General features: G+C 37.2%; 1 protein-coding gene across 1 annotated transcript in view; it reads right to left on the bottom strand.

Annotated features, from left to right (window-relative positions):
- CHM (CHM Rab escort protein) overlaps positions 1 to 15,477 on the bottom strand; it is a 175,627-nt gene that overhangs the window by 59,236 nt on the left and 100,914 nt on the right. The window contains exon 9 of the mRNA XM_060137299.1: positions 13,276 to 13,353. Coding sequence (XP_059993282.1) covers positions 13,276 to 13,353 — 78 coding nt within the window. The remainder of the gene's footprint in view (positions 1 to 13,275; positions 13,354 to 15,477) is intronic.

Genomic DNA, 15,477 nt, shown 5'->3' with positions numbered 1-15,477 from the left:
ACAAATATTAAACTCGAGTTAATGATATGTGTACTGAAGTGTTTAGGGTGAATTGTACTGATATCCGGAATTTACTGTGAAATGCTTAAAAACGGTGAATAGATGAACAGAGGGATGAATATTTGTGTAGACATATGATTAAGCAAGCATATTAAAATGTTAACTGCAGAATCTAGGTGGTGGATATATAGGTGATCATCTTAAAATTCTTTCAACATTGGCGCAGAGTTGAAAATTTTCACCATAAAATGTTGGAATCAAATTGAGAGAGGGAGCGATATTAGTACAAATCTTGGACTCCAGTCTAAGTCTTTGCAAAGGGCTCCCATTTAAATAAACCACACAACTAAACCTTGCCCTCAAGCTTGTGGAGAGCTCCTTGCTTGTAGGCTTCCAAACACTAATGGGGCTGCTTTGGTGGTAGCTACACCTTTGGTGACAGGCAGACATTGGTTTCAGAAATTACGGTATTAGAACTACTGAGGACCACTCAAGAGGGAAGGATGGGTGCATGGAGATTGGGGAGCTCAACTATGCAAGCACAATATGCCAATAAATGTGCCTCTTTATGCTGAAGCTTCTGGATGAAACAGTGATTCTTAGAGTAGAAGGAGGAGAAGGAAGCAAATCAGAATCACACCTGGGGGACTTTTTCAAATTATAAGTACCCCTGGAGATTCTGATAAGCTCCCAAATCCCAAGGAAGAATCACCATGTAGTGTGCCACAGTACTGTTGTATCTTTACGCTGTGCTAGGTGGAGAAAAGTCAAGAGCTATTGCTGCAGAAAAAAATATTGATTTCTGCAGAAATTGAGGTGATGGTCACATATGCCTAGTCAGTCTGGTAGATGATAATACAACTTACCTGACAGTCTCACGATAAAGTACTAAGGCTCTAGGCCTGAGCAAAGCTGTTCAAACCAAAATACATTTAAGTAAGTGATAAGATTTGTTTTCCGCTCAGATACTTACTTACTGTCATATATTAGGCCTAATTGGGAGAACAATGAGTAAAGGAATATTAATTTGGTACCTAGACTTAGACTTTGTATTACAAAGATTAATATAAAAATTATGACATTCAAGTAATGAAAAACAACAAAATGAAACAGTGCTGCCAGAGACATTAAAATACCCCCTTGTCCACCCCTCCCACATGAACCTGAGGAACCCATTAAAGATTAACAACATTCTGGATTTAGTTGAGGGCCTTGCTGAGCCTCATAAATAGTAAATTGAGGAGGAACATGATAGGAATTTCCAGTTACACAGACACAATGACCAAGCTGATCATAAGAATCACTGAAGCCAGACAGAACATTTCTAGAGCTGAGCTTTCTAAATCAACAAATCACAACGGTTATTCAGTTCTTGGTTCAATGACATGAGGACATAAAGAGCAAAATGATGATAAGGAAGAAAACAATCAGCAAGATGAAAACTCTTTATCTGGAATTTGGCCCAGAAGATAAAAATAACATTAAAACAGGTATCCATTCTCTATAATCTTCAGAATTAATATCCCAACTGTTTTTATGATAAGGAATACATAAATCACATATGAAATCATGAAAAGGAAAATATATTAATTAAGGAAATTAGAAGATTCCCAGTAATTGAAGGAAACAAGATAATTCCCCCTACTCACTATGCCCTTCCATACTTTCTCAAACACTTTAGTTCAAATGCCACCTCTTCGATGAAACCATTCCAAAATGCCTATTACTCATTTTTCTTGGGTAAAAATCTACTCCAATAGTCTCAAACATGATTATAATTCCAAACCTATGGTTCTCTGTTGTAATCAATCCCAAGCTCTGTATCCATATTTTTAACTGTCTATTACCTATTTTTTCTGGATAGGTAATAGACAGTTAAATCATGGCTCCTCACATGTTCCCCCACTTGGAATCCCAGTCTCAGTTAATGGCATGACCAGCAGTTATAGAGTTTCCCTAGCTCAAAATCTCTCTTCCCACATCTAATCTGCTACTCAAAACTAGCCCCTTTTCTCCATCTCCACTGACACTGCCCTAGATTTTTGTTAAGTCTAATAAGACATTGGACTGCTAACACATTGGTAGCTTATTTGTTTGACATAGTGTGTGGCATAACAACCATGTGCCAAGCACTGTTCTAAGAGGTGAAAGCTTGGGGGGGAGGGGCAGAGTATCAGGGAATGCTCTTTGGAGGAAATGATATATTAGCTGCTTTTGAAGCAGTTAAAACCAGTTAAAACAAGCAAATAAGAACATTTCAGCAGAAGGGCAGCATCTGCAGGGGTACAGAGGCAAGTAAGAGAAGTACAGGGAGGGAACCACAAGCAGTTCAGTGTTACTGACAATAAAATGGAAGCAGAGAGAGAAGAGAGATGAGCTGAGAGAGGCAGGCAAAGGTCAGACCCCAGAGTCTCATGTGTCATGTAAAAGGGTCTCAGACTTCATTCTGAAGTGATATAAAGTCACTGAAACTTTTTACATAGGGAGGGACAAAGCCAGATCTGCATACTGAACAGATCTCAATGTGTAATTATCTTACTAATTTATTTGTTCCTTAATGTCCCCCAGTAGACTCTAAGCTCCACAAGAACAAAGACCATGATTGTCTTGTTCTGTGCTGTATCTCCAGTGCCTGGCACGCAGATAACAACTGTTCATGGATGACTGAATAGATGGACGGATGATGGAAGTATTCCATGTACATGAATAGTGCAGAGACAGAAACAAAGATATAGAATCTCTGATTTAGCAGGTAAAGAATCTCTTTCCATCACAGTGCTTCTTCCAAATCACTTCCAATCACAGAACTTGTTAAAGTTCACTCATCTAGTAAGTGGGGAAGCCAGGGTACAGATCCAGGCCTACCTGACCTTAGAGCTTGTAATCTTTGTACACAAGGGCAAGATTCATGTTTTATTTATCTCTTTATCCCCATAGCAACTAGCATGTGGGTTGGTGGAGGTTAAATATCTAGAATATTACCACTATCATTTTGCAAATAGGACATACTAAAATCAGAAATTCAGCAATTTTCCTACAATGACAAATGGTATTAAGAATCAGTCACCTCACGCTTGGTCTAACATACTATTCATTACTAATTTCCAAGTACCTGGGAAAGGTAGAGTTATTCCTGACATCAGAGAAAAAGATATCTCAAGAAATAGTAATAGCAGGAAATCTAGTAAGTGAGACAGTTGAAGTTCACAAGAACACTAGCTGAAGTAATTAGATTCAGACTACTGGTTACAGACATGTCTGGTCCAAGGTCATCCATACCCTACCCTAATATCAAATACTACACTGCTAAATGGCCAAATCTAATGTACAGGAGTTTTACATGGTCAGCACTGCTGCAAAGAAAAAGAAAGCTGCTCAACAAGAGCATTCAGTGTCTCCAGAAACAGTCAACAGAGGGGTTCAGTATTAGAACTTAATGAGAGGGTAGAGAAAAGAACTACTGATATCCATGTCCTCTAAAAATTAGTAAAGCAGAGTCAATGGATAATATAGCCAAGAGAGCACAGTCAATGTAGATCTCAGGAGAGCAAATTAAACAAAAATGAAAAATAAGACAACACAAGTTTTTCTTATGAAAAAGAAATACTTTGAAGACCAGGTTCAAGATGGCGGAGAAGAAGGATGTGTTCTCACTCCTTCTTGAGAGACCACCAGAATCACGACTAACTGCTGAACAATCATCGACAGGAAGACACTGGAACTCACCATAAAGGATACCCCACATCCAAAGACAAAGGAGAAGCCACAGTGAGATGGTAGAGGGGCGCAATCACAATAAAATCAAATCCCATAACTGCTGGGTGGGTGACTCACAAACTGGAGAACACTTATATCACAGAAGTCCACCCACTGGAGTGAAGGTTCTGAGTCCCACATAAGGCTTCCCAACCTGGGGGTCCAGCAAAGGGAGGAGGAATTCCTAGAGAATCAGAATTTGAAGGCTAGCAGGATTTGATTGCAGGACTTTGACAGGACTGGGGGAAACAGAGACTCCATTCTTGGAAGGCACACACAAAGTAGTGTGTGCATCGGGACCCAGAGGAAGGAGCAGTGACCCCATAGGAGACTGAACCAGACCTATCTGCTAGTGTTGGAGGGTCTTCTGCAGAGGCAGGGGGTGGCTGTGTCTCACTGAGAGGACAAAGACACTGGCAGCAGAAGTTCTGGGAAGTACTTATTGGCGTGAGCCCTCCCAGAGTCCACCATTAGCCCCACCAAAGAGCCTGGGTAGGCTCCAGTGTTGGGTCCTCTCAGGCCAAACAGCCAACAGGGAGGGAACCCAGCCCCACCCAACAGCAGACAAGTGGATTAAAGTTTTACTGACCTCTGCCCACCAGAGCAACAGCCAGCTCTACCCACCACCAGTCCCTCCCATCAGGAAACTTGCACAAGCCTCTCAGACACTCTCATCCACCAGAGGGCAGACAGCAGAAGCAAGAAGAATTACAATCCTGAAGGCTGTGGACCAAAAACCACATTCACAGAAAGATAGACAAGATGAAAAGGCAGAGGGCTATGCACCAGATGAAGGAAAAAGATAAAACCCCAGAAAAACAACTAAACGAAGTGGAGATAGGCAACCTTCCAGAAAAATAATTCAGAAAAATGATAGTGAAGATGACACAGGACCTCGGAAAAAGAATGGAAGCAAAGATCGAGAAGGTGCAAGAAATATTTAACAAAGACCTAGAAGAATTAAAGAACAAACAAACAGAGATGAACAATACAATAACTGCAATGAAAAAAACACTAGAAGGAATCACTAGCAGAATAACTGAGGCAGAAGAATGGATAAGTGACATGGAAGACAGAATGGTGGAATTCACTGCTGTGGAACAGAAAAAAGAAAAAAGAATGAAAAGAAATGAAGACAGTCTAAGAGACCTCTGGGACAACATTAAACACAACAACATTCGCATTACAGGTGTCCCAGAAGGAGAAGAGAGAGAGAAAGGACCCGAGAAAATATGTGAAGAGATTATAGTTGAAAACTTCCCTGACATGGGAAAAGAAATAGCCACCAAAGTACAGGAAGTGCAGAAAGTCCCAAACAGGATAAACCCAAGGAGAAACACGCCGAGACACATAGTAATCAAATTGGCAAAAATTAAAGACAAATAAAAATTACTGAAAGCAGCAAGGGAAAAAGGACAAATAACATACAAGGGAACTCCCATAAGGTTAACAGCAGATTTCTCAGCAGAAACTCTACAAGCCAGAAGGGAGTGGCATGACATATTTAAAGTGATGAAAGAGAAGAACCTACAACCAAGATTACTCTACCCGGCAAGGATCTCATTCAGATTTGGAGAAATCAAAAGCTTTACAGACAAGCAAAAACAAAGAGAATTCAGCACCACCAAACCAGCTCTACAAAAAATGCTAAAGGAACTTCTCTAAGTGGGAAACACAACAGAAGAAAAGGACCTACAAAAACAAACCCAAAACAATTAAGAAAATGGTAATAGGAAAATACATATTGATAATTACCTTAAATATGAATGGATTAGATGCTCCAACCAAAAGACACAGGCTCGCTGAATGGATACAAAAACAAGACCCATATATATGCTATCTACAAGAGACCCACTTCAGACCTAGGGACACATACAGCTTGAAAGTGAGGGGATGGAAAAAGATTTTCCATGCAAATGGAAACCAAATGAAAGCTGGAGTAGCTATACTCATATCAGATAAAATAAACTATAAAATAAAGAATGGTACAAGAGACAAGGAAGGACACTACATAATGATTAAGGGATCAATCCAGGAAGAAGATAAAACAATTATAAATATATATGCACCCAACACAGGAGCACCTCAATACACAATGCAAATGCTAACAGCTAAAAAAGAGGAAATCAACAGTAACACAATAATAGTGGGGGACTTTAACACCTCACTTACACCAATGGACATTATCCAAACAGAAATTTAATAAGGAAACACAAGCTTTAAATGACATGACAGACCACACAGATTTACTTGATATTTATAGGACATTCCATCCAAAAACAGCAGATGACACTTTCTTCTCAAGTACGCATGGAACGTTCTCCAGGATAGATCACATCTTGGGTCACAAATCAAGCATCAGTAAATTTAAGAAAATTGAAATCATATCAAGCATCTTTTCTGACCACAACGCTATGAGATTAGAAATCAATTACAGGGAAAAATACGTAAAAAACACAAACACACGGAGGCTAAACAATACGTTACTAAATAACCGGGAGATCACTGAATCAAAGTGGAAATCAAAAAATACCTAGAGACAAATGACAATGAAAACACGATGATCCAAAACCTATGGGATGCAGCAAAAGCAGTTCTAAGAGGGATGTCTACAGCAATAGAAGCCTACCTCAAGAAACAAGAAAAATCTCGTTTTCCATGGCGGATGATCCAGTAATTCTACTTCTGGGCATGGACCCAAAAGAATTGAAAGCAAGAATTTGAACAGATGTTTGTACATCTATGCTCATAGCAATATTATTCACAATAGCCAAAAGGTGTCCATCAACAGATGAATGGATAAACAAAATGTGATGTATACATACAATGGATTAGTAGTCAGCCTTAAAAAGGAAGGAAATTGTGACACATGCTACAACATGGATGAAGTCTGAAGGCGTTATGCTGAGTGAAATAAAGGAATCACAAAAAGAAAAAAAAAAAAAAAAGAAAGAAGAACAAACAAAACCCAAAGTTAGCAGAAGGAAAGAATTCATAAAGATCAGAGCAGAAATAAATGAAATAGAAACAAAGAAAACAATAGCAAAGATCAATAAAACTAAAAGCTGGTTCTTTGAGAAGATAAACAAAATTGATAAACCGTTAGTCAGACTCATCAAGAAAAAGAGGGAGAGGACTCAAATCAATAACATTAGAAATGATAAAGGAGAAGTTACAACAGACATTGCACAAATACAAAGCATCCTAAGAGACTACAACAAGCAACTCTATGCTAATAAAATGGACAACCTGGAAGAAATGGCCAAATTCTTAAAAAGGTATAACCTTCCAAGACTGAACCAGGAAGTAATAGAAAATATAAGCAGACCAATCACAAGTAATGAAATTGAAACTGTGATTAAAATCTTCCAACAAACAAAAGTCCAGGACCAGATGGCTCCACAGGTGAATTCTACCAAACATTTAGAGAAGAGCACACACCCATCCTTCTCAAACTCTTCCAAAAAATTGCAGAAGAAGGAAGACTCCCAAATTCATCCTATGGGGCCACCACACCCTGATACCAAAACCAGACAAAGATACTACAGAAAAAAAAATTACAGACTAATATCACTGATGAATATAGATGCAAAAATCCTCAACAAAATACTAGCAAACAAATCCAACAACACATTAAAAGGACCATACATCATGATCAAGTGGGATTTATCCAAGGGATGCAAGGATTCTTCAATATACACAAATCAATCAATGTGATAAACCATATTAACAAATTGAAGAAGAAAAACCATATGATCATCTCAATAGATGCAGAAAAAGCTTTCAACAAAATTCAACACCCATTTATGATAAAAACTCTCCAGAAAGTGGGCCTAGAGGAAACCTACCTCAACATAATAAAGGCCATATACATCAAACCCACAGCAAACATCATTCTCAATGATGAAAAACTGAAAGCATTTCCTCTAAGATCAGGAACAAGACAAGGATGTCCACTCTCGCCACTATTATTCAACATAGTTTTGGAAGTCCTAGCTATGGCAGTAAGAGAAGAAAATGAAATAAAAGGAATCCAAATTGGAAAAGAAGAAGTAAAACTGTCACTGTTTACCCATGACATGATACTATACATAGAGAATACTAACGATGCCACCAGAAAACTACTAGAGCTAATCAATGAATTTGGTAAAGTAGCAGGATACAAAATTAATGCACAGAAATCTCTTGCATTCCTATACACTAATGATGAAAAATCTGAAAGAGAAATCAAGGAAACACTCCCATTTACCATTACAACAAAAAGAATAAAATACCTAGGAACAAACCTACCTAGGGAGACAAAAGACCTGTATGCAGAAAACTATAAGACACTGATGAAAGAAATTAAAGATAATACAAACAGATGGAGAGATATCCCATGTTCTTGGATTGGAAGAATGAATATTGTGAAAATGACTATACTACCCAAAGCAATCTACAGATTCAATGCAATCCCTATCAAATTCCCAATGGCATTTTTTACAGAACTAGAACAAAAATCTTAAAATTTGTATGGAGACACAAAAGACCCCGAATAGCCAAAGCAGTCTTGAGGGAAAAAAACGGAGGTGGAAGAATCAGACTCCCTGACTTCAGACTATACTACAAAGCTACAGTAATCAAGACAATATGGTACTGGCACAAAAAAAGAAATATAGATCAATGGAACAGGATAGACAGCCCAGAGATAAACCCATGCACCTATGGTCAACTAATCTATGACAAAGGAGGCAAGGATATGCAATGGAGAAAAGCCAGTCTCTTCAATAATTGGTGCTGGGAAAACTGGACAGCTACATGTAAAAGAATGAAATTAGAACACTCCCTAACACCATAAACAAAAATAAACTCAAAATGGATTAGAGACCTAAATGTAAGACCAGACACTATAAAACTCTTAGAGGAAAACATAGGAAGAGCACTCTTTGACATAAATCATAGCAAGATCTCTTTTGATCCATCTCCTAGAGTAATGGAAATAAAAACAAAAATAAACAAATGGGACCTAATGAAACTTCAAAGCTTTTGCAAAGCAAAGGAAACTACAAACAAGACAAAAAGACAACCCTCAGAATGGGAGAAAATACCTGCAAATGAATCAACGGACAAAGGATTAATCTCCAAAATATATAAACAGCTCATGCAGCTCAATATTAAAAAAAACAAACAACCCAACCAAAAAAAGGGCAGAAGACCTAAACAGACATTTCTCCAAAGAAGACATACAGATGGCCAAGAAGCATATGAAAAGCTCCTCAACATTACTAATTATTAGAGAAATGCAAATCAAAACTACAATGAGGTATCACCTCACACCAGTTAGAATGGGCATCATCAGAAAATCTACGAACGACAAATGCTGGAGAGGGTGTGGAGAAAAGGGAACCTCTTGCACTGTTGGTGGGAATGTAAATTGATACAGCCACTATGGAGAACAGTATGGTGGTTCCCTAAAAAACTAAAAATAGAACTACCATACAACCCAGCAATCCCACTACTGGGCATATACCCTGAGAAGACCATAATTCATAAAGACACATACACCACAATGTTCGCTGCAGCACTATTAACAATAGCCAGGTCATGGAAGCAACCTAAATGCCCATCAACAGATGAATGGATAAAGAAGATGTGGTACATATATATACAATGGAATATTACTCAGCCATAAAAAGGAACGAAATTGGGTCATTTGTAGAGACGTGGATGAATCTAGAGACTGTCATACAGAGTGAAGTATGTCAGAAAGAGAAAAACAAATATTGTATATTAATGCATACATGTGGAACCTAGAAAAATGGTACAGATGAACTGGTTGGCAGGGCAGAAATTTAGACACAGATGTAGAGAACAAACTTATGTACACCAAGGGGGGAAAGCGGCAGGTGGTGGTGGTGGTGGTGGTGTGATGAACTGGGAGATTGGGATTGACATATAAACACTGATGTGTATAAAATGGATAACTAAAAAGAACCTGCTGTATAAAAAAATAAATAAAATAACATTCAAAAATTTAAAAGAATAAATAAACCTTGATCTTTGGGGAAAAAATGAAAAATAATATCTAGCTGAAAATAAGCATGCATTTAGTTACATATTCCATATTTCTCCTCTCAACATTGGTATGATACTTTGATGTGTAATTACCACGCTAAACTCAATGCTATGATCATTTATGCTTCTATCAGGTTTCCTCAGTGAAAGGTGAAAAGAAAAGCACAAAAGAGGCTATCATCAGTTTTTAATCTTCGTTCATTCATTTAACACAAAGCTACTGCGTATAATGGGTGATCGGAAACTGCCTTGGTTCTGGAGATAAAGAAGTGAGACCCTGACTTTTTTTAGGGGGAATTTACAATCATAAAAGGGGACCTGAGTTGGGGGGCTGGGTTCTGATCTAGTCTGTGGGATCAGGAAATAAACTTAGACCTTAGACCTGAAGCATGGTTAGCTCTTAACTACACCGAAGAGTAAAGGGGATGTCAAGTGTTCCTTATAGGAAAATTGGGGAAAAAAAGGCAATCTAAAACCATAAGGAGACAAATACAAACATCTGCAGATTCCTTGATTAATACGCCAATTACACTTAGAATAAACAATTAGTCAACCTGGATTGCTTAAAAAGAAATGTATGCTGGATATGCCCAAATATAAACTCAAGTTTTTCCCCTCAAAAAATTATCCCTCACTTTATATTCAAGTCCTAACAAAACATCTCCTATTACTGGTAGGTCTCTCAATTATTTGATTTTGAATGACAAAATAGTATTTGGGAAAGATACATTAGCCTGAGTCAACTTCAATCAATGCTAGCTTTAGATGTTTATAGAGACTCTTTGAGTTGATAGAATGGATATTTTAAAGAAGCAAAATTTCATAATTACTAGCAAAGATATGAATTTACAATTTTGAAGTACTGGTTGTCTCTTAAAAGAAACCTTTTAAAGATCCCATACACAATTTAGTATAGTGAGAATACTGTAGATATCATGAATATTATAAATGCAGGTCAAAGTTTTAACTGTCCCACTATTAAGGAATTAAATAGTTATGGCTTGGAATAAGTTTTCCAGCATGAGAATCATATGCAGAATACAAAATGGCTGTATCTTAACCACCCCAAGATGGACAAGAAAAAGATATTCACTGGAAAACTGAGGTTCTAGTAAAATAATAATAAATAGCATAAGTAGACATCTTGCTATTTCATTTACATTCATTAAAGTAGACACATACAAGTTGTTTGAACATTTTTTTCAATTTCTCACTGGGATTGAAGATAACCCAGTATGTGAGAATGGACTACATTTGGGCATATAAAACATCTTAAAATAACTTACTTCTAAGTGTTAAGGAGAAACTAAGTACTTTGAGTAACTCAACTGAAGCATGTCATAGCTGGAGGAGACTCGAAAACTACTGCAGAGTCCATCTAACTCATCTTGCAGATAAGGGAACTGGCCCAGAGAAAACTGACTTGTGTCTACTGTCACTCATGGCAGTGACAGAGTTCCATGTCTTCTTTCACTCCAGGGTTACCTGACCATTGCATGCCTTCAGAGTCATTAGAGAATAACTGTTATGTTTGAGGTCCTTCTACAAAGATGTAAAAGAAATGAATTAAGACCTAGAGTCCCCAGTCCATCATGGAACATAGTACCACTGGCTAAATCCTGAACTTTACCTTACAGATCAGTATTTTTTAGTGTCATCTAAGGAGAACCTACATTATATTCATTTGGGGGTGTTCCTTAAAACTGCAAATTCCCTGGCTCCACTCTACGCACATTATCCAATTTCACTCTCTCAGCGTGAGGCACAGAAATGTGCATTTTTTTTAACAAGTTTACCTAGTGATTCATAGGCACATTAAAATTTGAAAACTACCAAACTTTGGTCGTTAGACCCTTAGCCCTCAGCTATCTGTTGCAACTGAAATCTGCAGCAGACCACAAAGAAGAGTTCTTCTGTTCAGAGTTTGTAATAAAAACTAAGTCAAAGTTAAGGTAAATGTAGCCTTTAGTTCAACAGATGTTTTTACTGTACTAACATATCCTTTTTTTTTAAACAAACATGAGCCATGCAAATTCTTCATGTCACTAAAAGTAACGTGTAGGACTGGAATGAGGCCCCCAAAAGGTAAAAGAATCTAAGTAAATAAACACCAAACAAGCAATTCATTATCTGCCTTTCCATCATGGGTACATACTCATGCTTCAAAATGAATGCATAAGGAAAAATGACTCTAAGAGTCATAAAGACAACTATTCCTTCATGAACCTCCACAGAGCCCTTCACGCATCAATATATGAGTATCTTGGGCCTTCAGAGTGGATTTTTTCACTGTAGATTATCATACTTCATTTACGTAGTACCTTTCTGTTAAATTGCTAAAAGTAAATTATAAGCCTTTAAACCATGTGCCTATTTTATCTTATAGTAGAGAATTACTTTTCTAAAGCAAATTCACTGTTTAACTATTACATATTCTAGTTGAATTTGTTCTCCACCATATCTTGAAATACTAGTAGTGCACTATAACTGGCTTGTAAGAAGTTAACAGACATTTTATGCCACTTAGACTATAGAGAATTACTGTAAAATGAAAAAAACACCTTAAAATTTATATTTTTAAGCTTCCAGTTCAAGATATTAAGGTATTTTATGACCTGAAAAATACTATTTCTTTATATACCCCTAAAAAGTCACACAAGAGATATAGGTCAGTATATGCTTAAGAACATATAACAAAAAAGAAAAATACATAGTAAATTAAATAGCTCCTAAAACTTGATCCAGTTGACCCATTTAAGTTTCAATGTAAACCCCAGATATCGAAGAATACTACTTATTTAGTGTAATTTAGACAACAGCATATGCTAGTAACTAAATAATAAATCCTAGAAAAATATAGCTGAAATATAAAAATACACAGATAAATAGACTGTGCTCAGCTTTCTTTAAAAGCAGGTACATCCTTATTTCAATCCTAAACCAGACTGTAGACCTGATACGGTTGTAAAATAATTTATCCTCAGATAACAGGGCAGCATAGTTTATGACAACAATCTACCTAAAAACTCATTAAAGTCTTTTCTCTTGGAGTGACATGCATTATCAGCACAGATTAATCTGATGAGTCTTTAGGTGAGCTCCATTTTTAAAAATGCAATAACAGAGGGCTTTGTTGTCATCTGATAAAAATCAATTAGAGGAGGTAAGGCCATAAGGAAAACTAACATCACTCATCACCCACCCCCGGCAGCTGAAATGATTTGTCTTCCAAGCTTGGATGATCAGGAGCTATAGTCATATTGTAGGGAAATTAATTTAGTTTCTATATTCTGAACTCACTTTCCTTGTTCTGGAGGATGTAAACACAAATTACTTTTAATCAAGGTTGATATGTTATTAATACCAAGGAGGATCTTTGAAGAATCATTTTTTAAAAATCGAATTTAGCATTTTTCACTTGTGCTTGGGATGTAAGTATAGGAAGGTAACTTATATCATCCTCACTTTCCAGATTCTTTGTCCACGACAAGGCACTGTACCAAATGGCGAAGACAATAGATTCCACCAAACACTGCACACATCCTAGGAAGAGAATAGGAAAATGAGGATTAGAATTCTTGAGTTCAAAATTAGGGTAACATAATATTCTTTTAAATATCTAACATTTAATAAATTTAATTGGTCTTAGAGAAAAAAGATTTTGACAATTTATTACCTTTTCTATCATGGTATTAAGAATCTCTCAGAGGTAAGATTAGTAATATTTTAATGCAGCACAGGTAATAGTGCTAATAATACAATGTGGAAGCCTAGAATTGAGACCAAGCCAAAAGTGTCCCTAAGCAAAGTTCAGCTACCCCCAACACCACACCAGCTACTGACTGAGATACATAGGCTACAAATAGCCTCAAGAGGTGATGAATGAGACCCCCCCTCAACAGAAGGGACCGCAAATAAATGTTAAGGAAGAAACAAGCAGGGAAAGCTCTGGAGGTTTACCATAAAAGCAAAAACTAAACCAGGAACTGAAAACCAGAGCAGTAAGCACAAGAGTTAATGCTACAGAAGCTCTAAGAAGTTTGCCTAACTCATGAATCTAAGGGCTGGGGTTTTAATGTCCACCCACATAGGGAAAAGAGAGGCCTTAGGATCCAAACAAGGCAGGGAGTCGAGAATAAGATATTCTCTAACAACACCTGGATTCTTAAAAGGACTCAGTGAAAAGGTGATCGAGGTAGAAAATCCAATGACTACAAGAGAGAGAAAACATAAATTGTTTTACCTAAAGCCCTGTGTGGAAGAAGATATATATATATATACCTCTATATTTATAACCAGTGGTCTGCTCTCACACAGGTTGGGAATTTGAAATTACACTACTACATGATCCAAGAAACCCTTAACCAATAAAACATCACTAAAATGGCTCTGGGTACCCCCTGGGTATCCCCTGGAAACTTGGTGGAAGCAACCGCTAAAACTTTCTGGAGCAATATGACCTCAACCCAGGCCACATGAGATTGTCACAGAGTTCCCTTATGATGAGTTTATAATCTAAAATTATACAACAGACGAAGAAACACATCTTATCCTGAGTGAGAATTACTGGACACAATAAACAGCAGGATTAGATTCCCAAAACACTTTACTTAGATAGTAGAGCTATCAGAGATTATAAAATGGGTATGCTTAAAAGGGATGAATTAAAAACATAAGAATGATGGAAAGTCCAGGAAGAAGACTGTGATAGGCTGAATAATGCCCCCATTACAGATGTTCACATCCTAATCCCTGCAACCTGTGGATATGTTCTCTTACACAGCAAGAGGGTCTCTAAAGATGTGATTAAATTAAGGATCTTGAGCTGGAGAGGTTATCCTGGATTATCCCAGTGGGTGCGATGTCATCGGAAAAGTACTTTAAAAAAGGAAGCAGAAGGGTCAAAGTCAGTGAAGATTTTGAGGATGGAAACAGAGGTCAGAGTGATGCTACTGCTAGAAGGGGGTCACAAGCCAAGGAATGTAGGGGCCCTATATAAGCTGGAAAAGACAAGAAACAAATTCTCTCCTAGAGCCCCAAGAAGGAAGATAGCCCTGCCTACCCATTTTAGACTTAAGACCTCCAGGACCATAATATAATAACTTGTATGGTTTTAAGCTAATAAGTTTGTGGTGATTTGTTATGGCAGCAATAGCAAACTAATATAAAGACTTCTAAGTATATGAATATGATTATGACAGACGTGGCATTACAGACCAATGGGGAAAGAATGGACCATTGAACAAGTGGTTTTGAGACAACTGTTTCACACCATATTCAGAATCAATCCCAGGTAGATGAAAGGTATAACTATAAAATGCAAAGCTTCTAGAATATAGGAGGATATACATTTGAGCTCAGGGGAAAGAAATATTTCTTGAATAAGATACAAAAAGCAAAATCATAGAGAAAATCTTGAAAAAATGAAGTATTTTAAAATTATAAACATCTGGACAACAAAAGAAAATGAAAAGCCACAGGCTAGGAAAGATATGTGCAAATATCTTACAAATTATTTAAAAATATCAGTTTGCATAATAATTTGGCCATGTCTAATAAAGTTGACGATGCATACGCCTACAGTGCAGCAATTCTATTAGGCATAAATCTTACAAAGACTCTCAGACACATATACAAAAGAAGACGTGTATAAAAATATTTGTTGCT

Source organism: Lagenorhynchus albirostris, chromosome X (genome assembly GCF_949774975.1).
Source record: "Lagenorhynchus albirostris chromosome X, mLagAlb1.1, whole genome shotgun sequence".
NCBI classification, from domain to species: Eukaryota; Metazoa; Chordata; class Mammalia; order Artiodactyla; family Delphinidae; genus Lagenorhynchus; species Lagenorhynchus albirostris.
The sequence above is the reverse complement of the archived record's forward strand: the minus strand, read 5'-3'. Positions and strand labels throughout refer to the sequence as shown.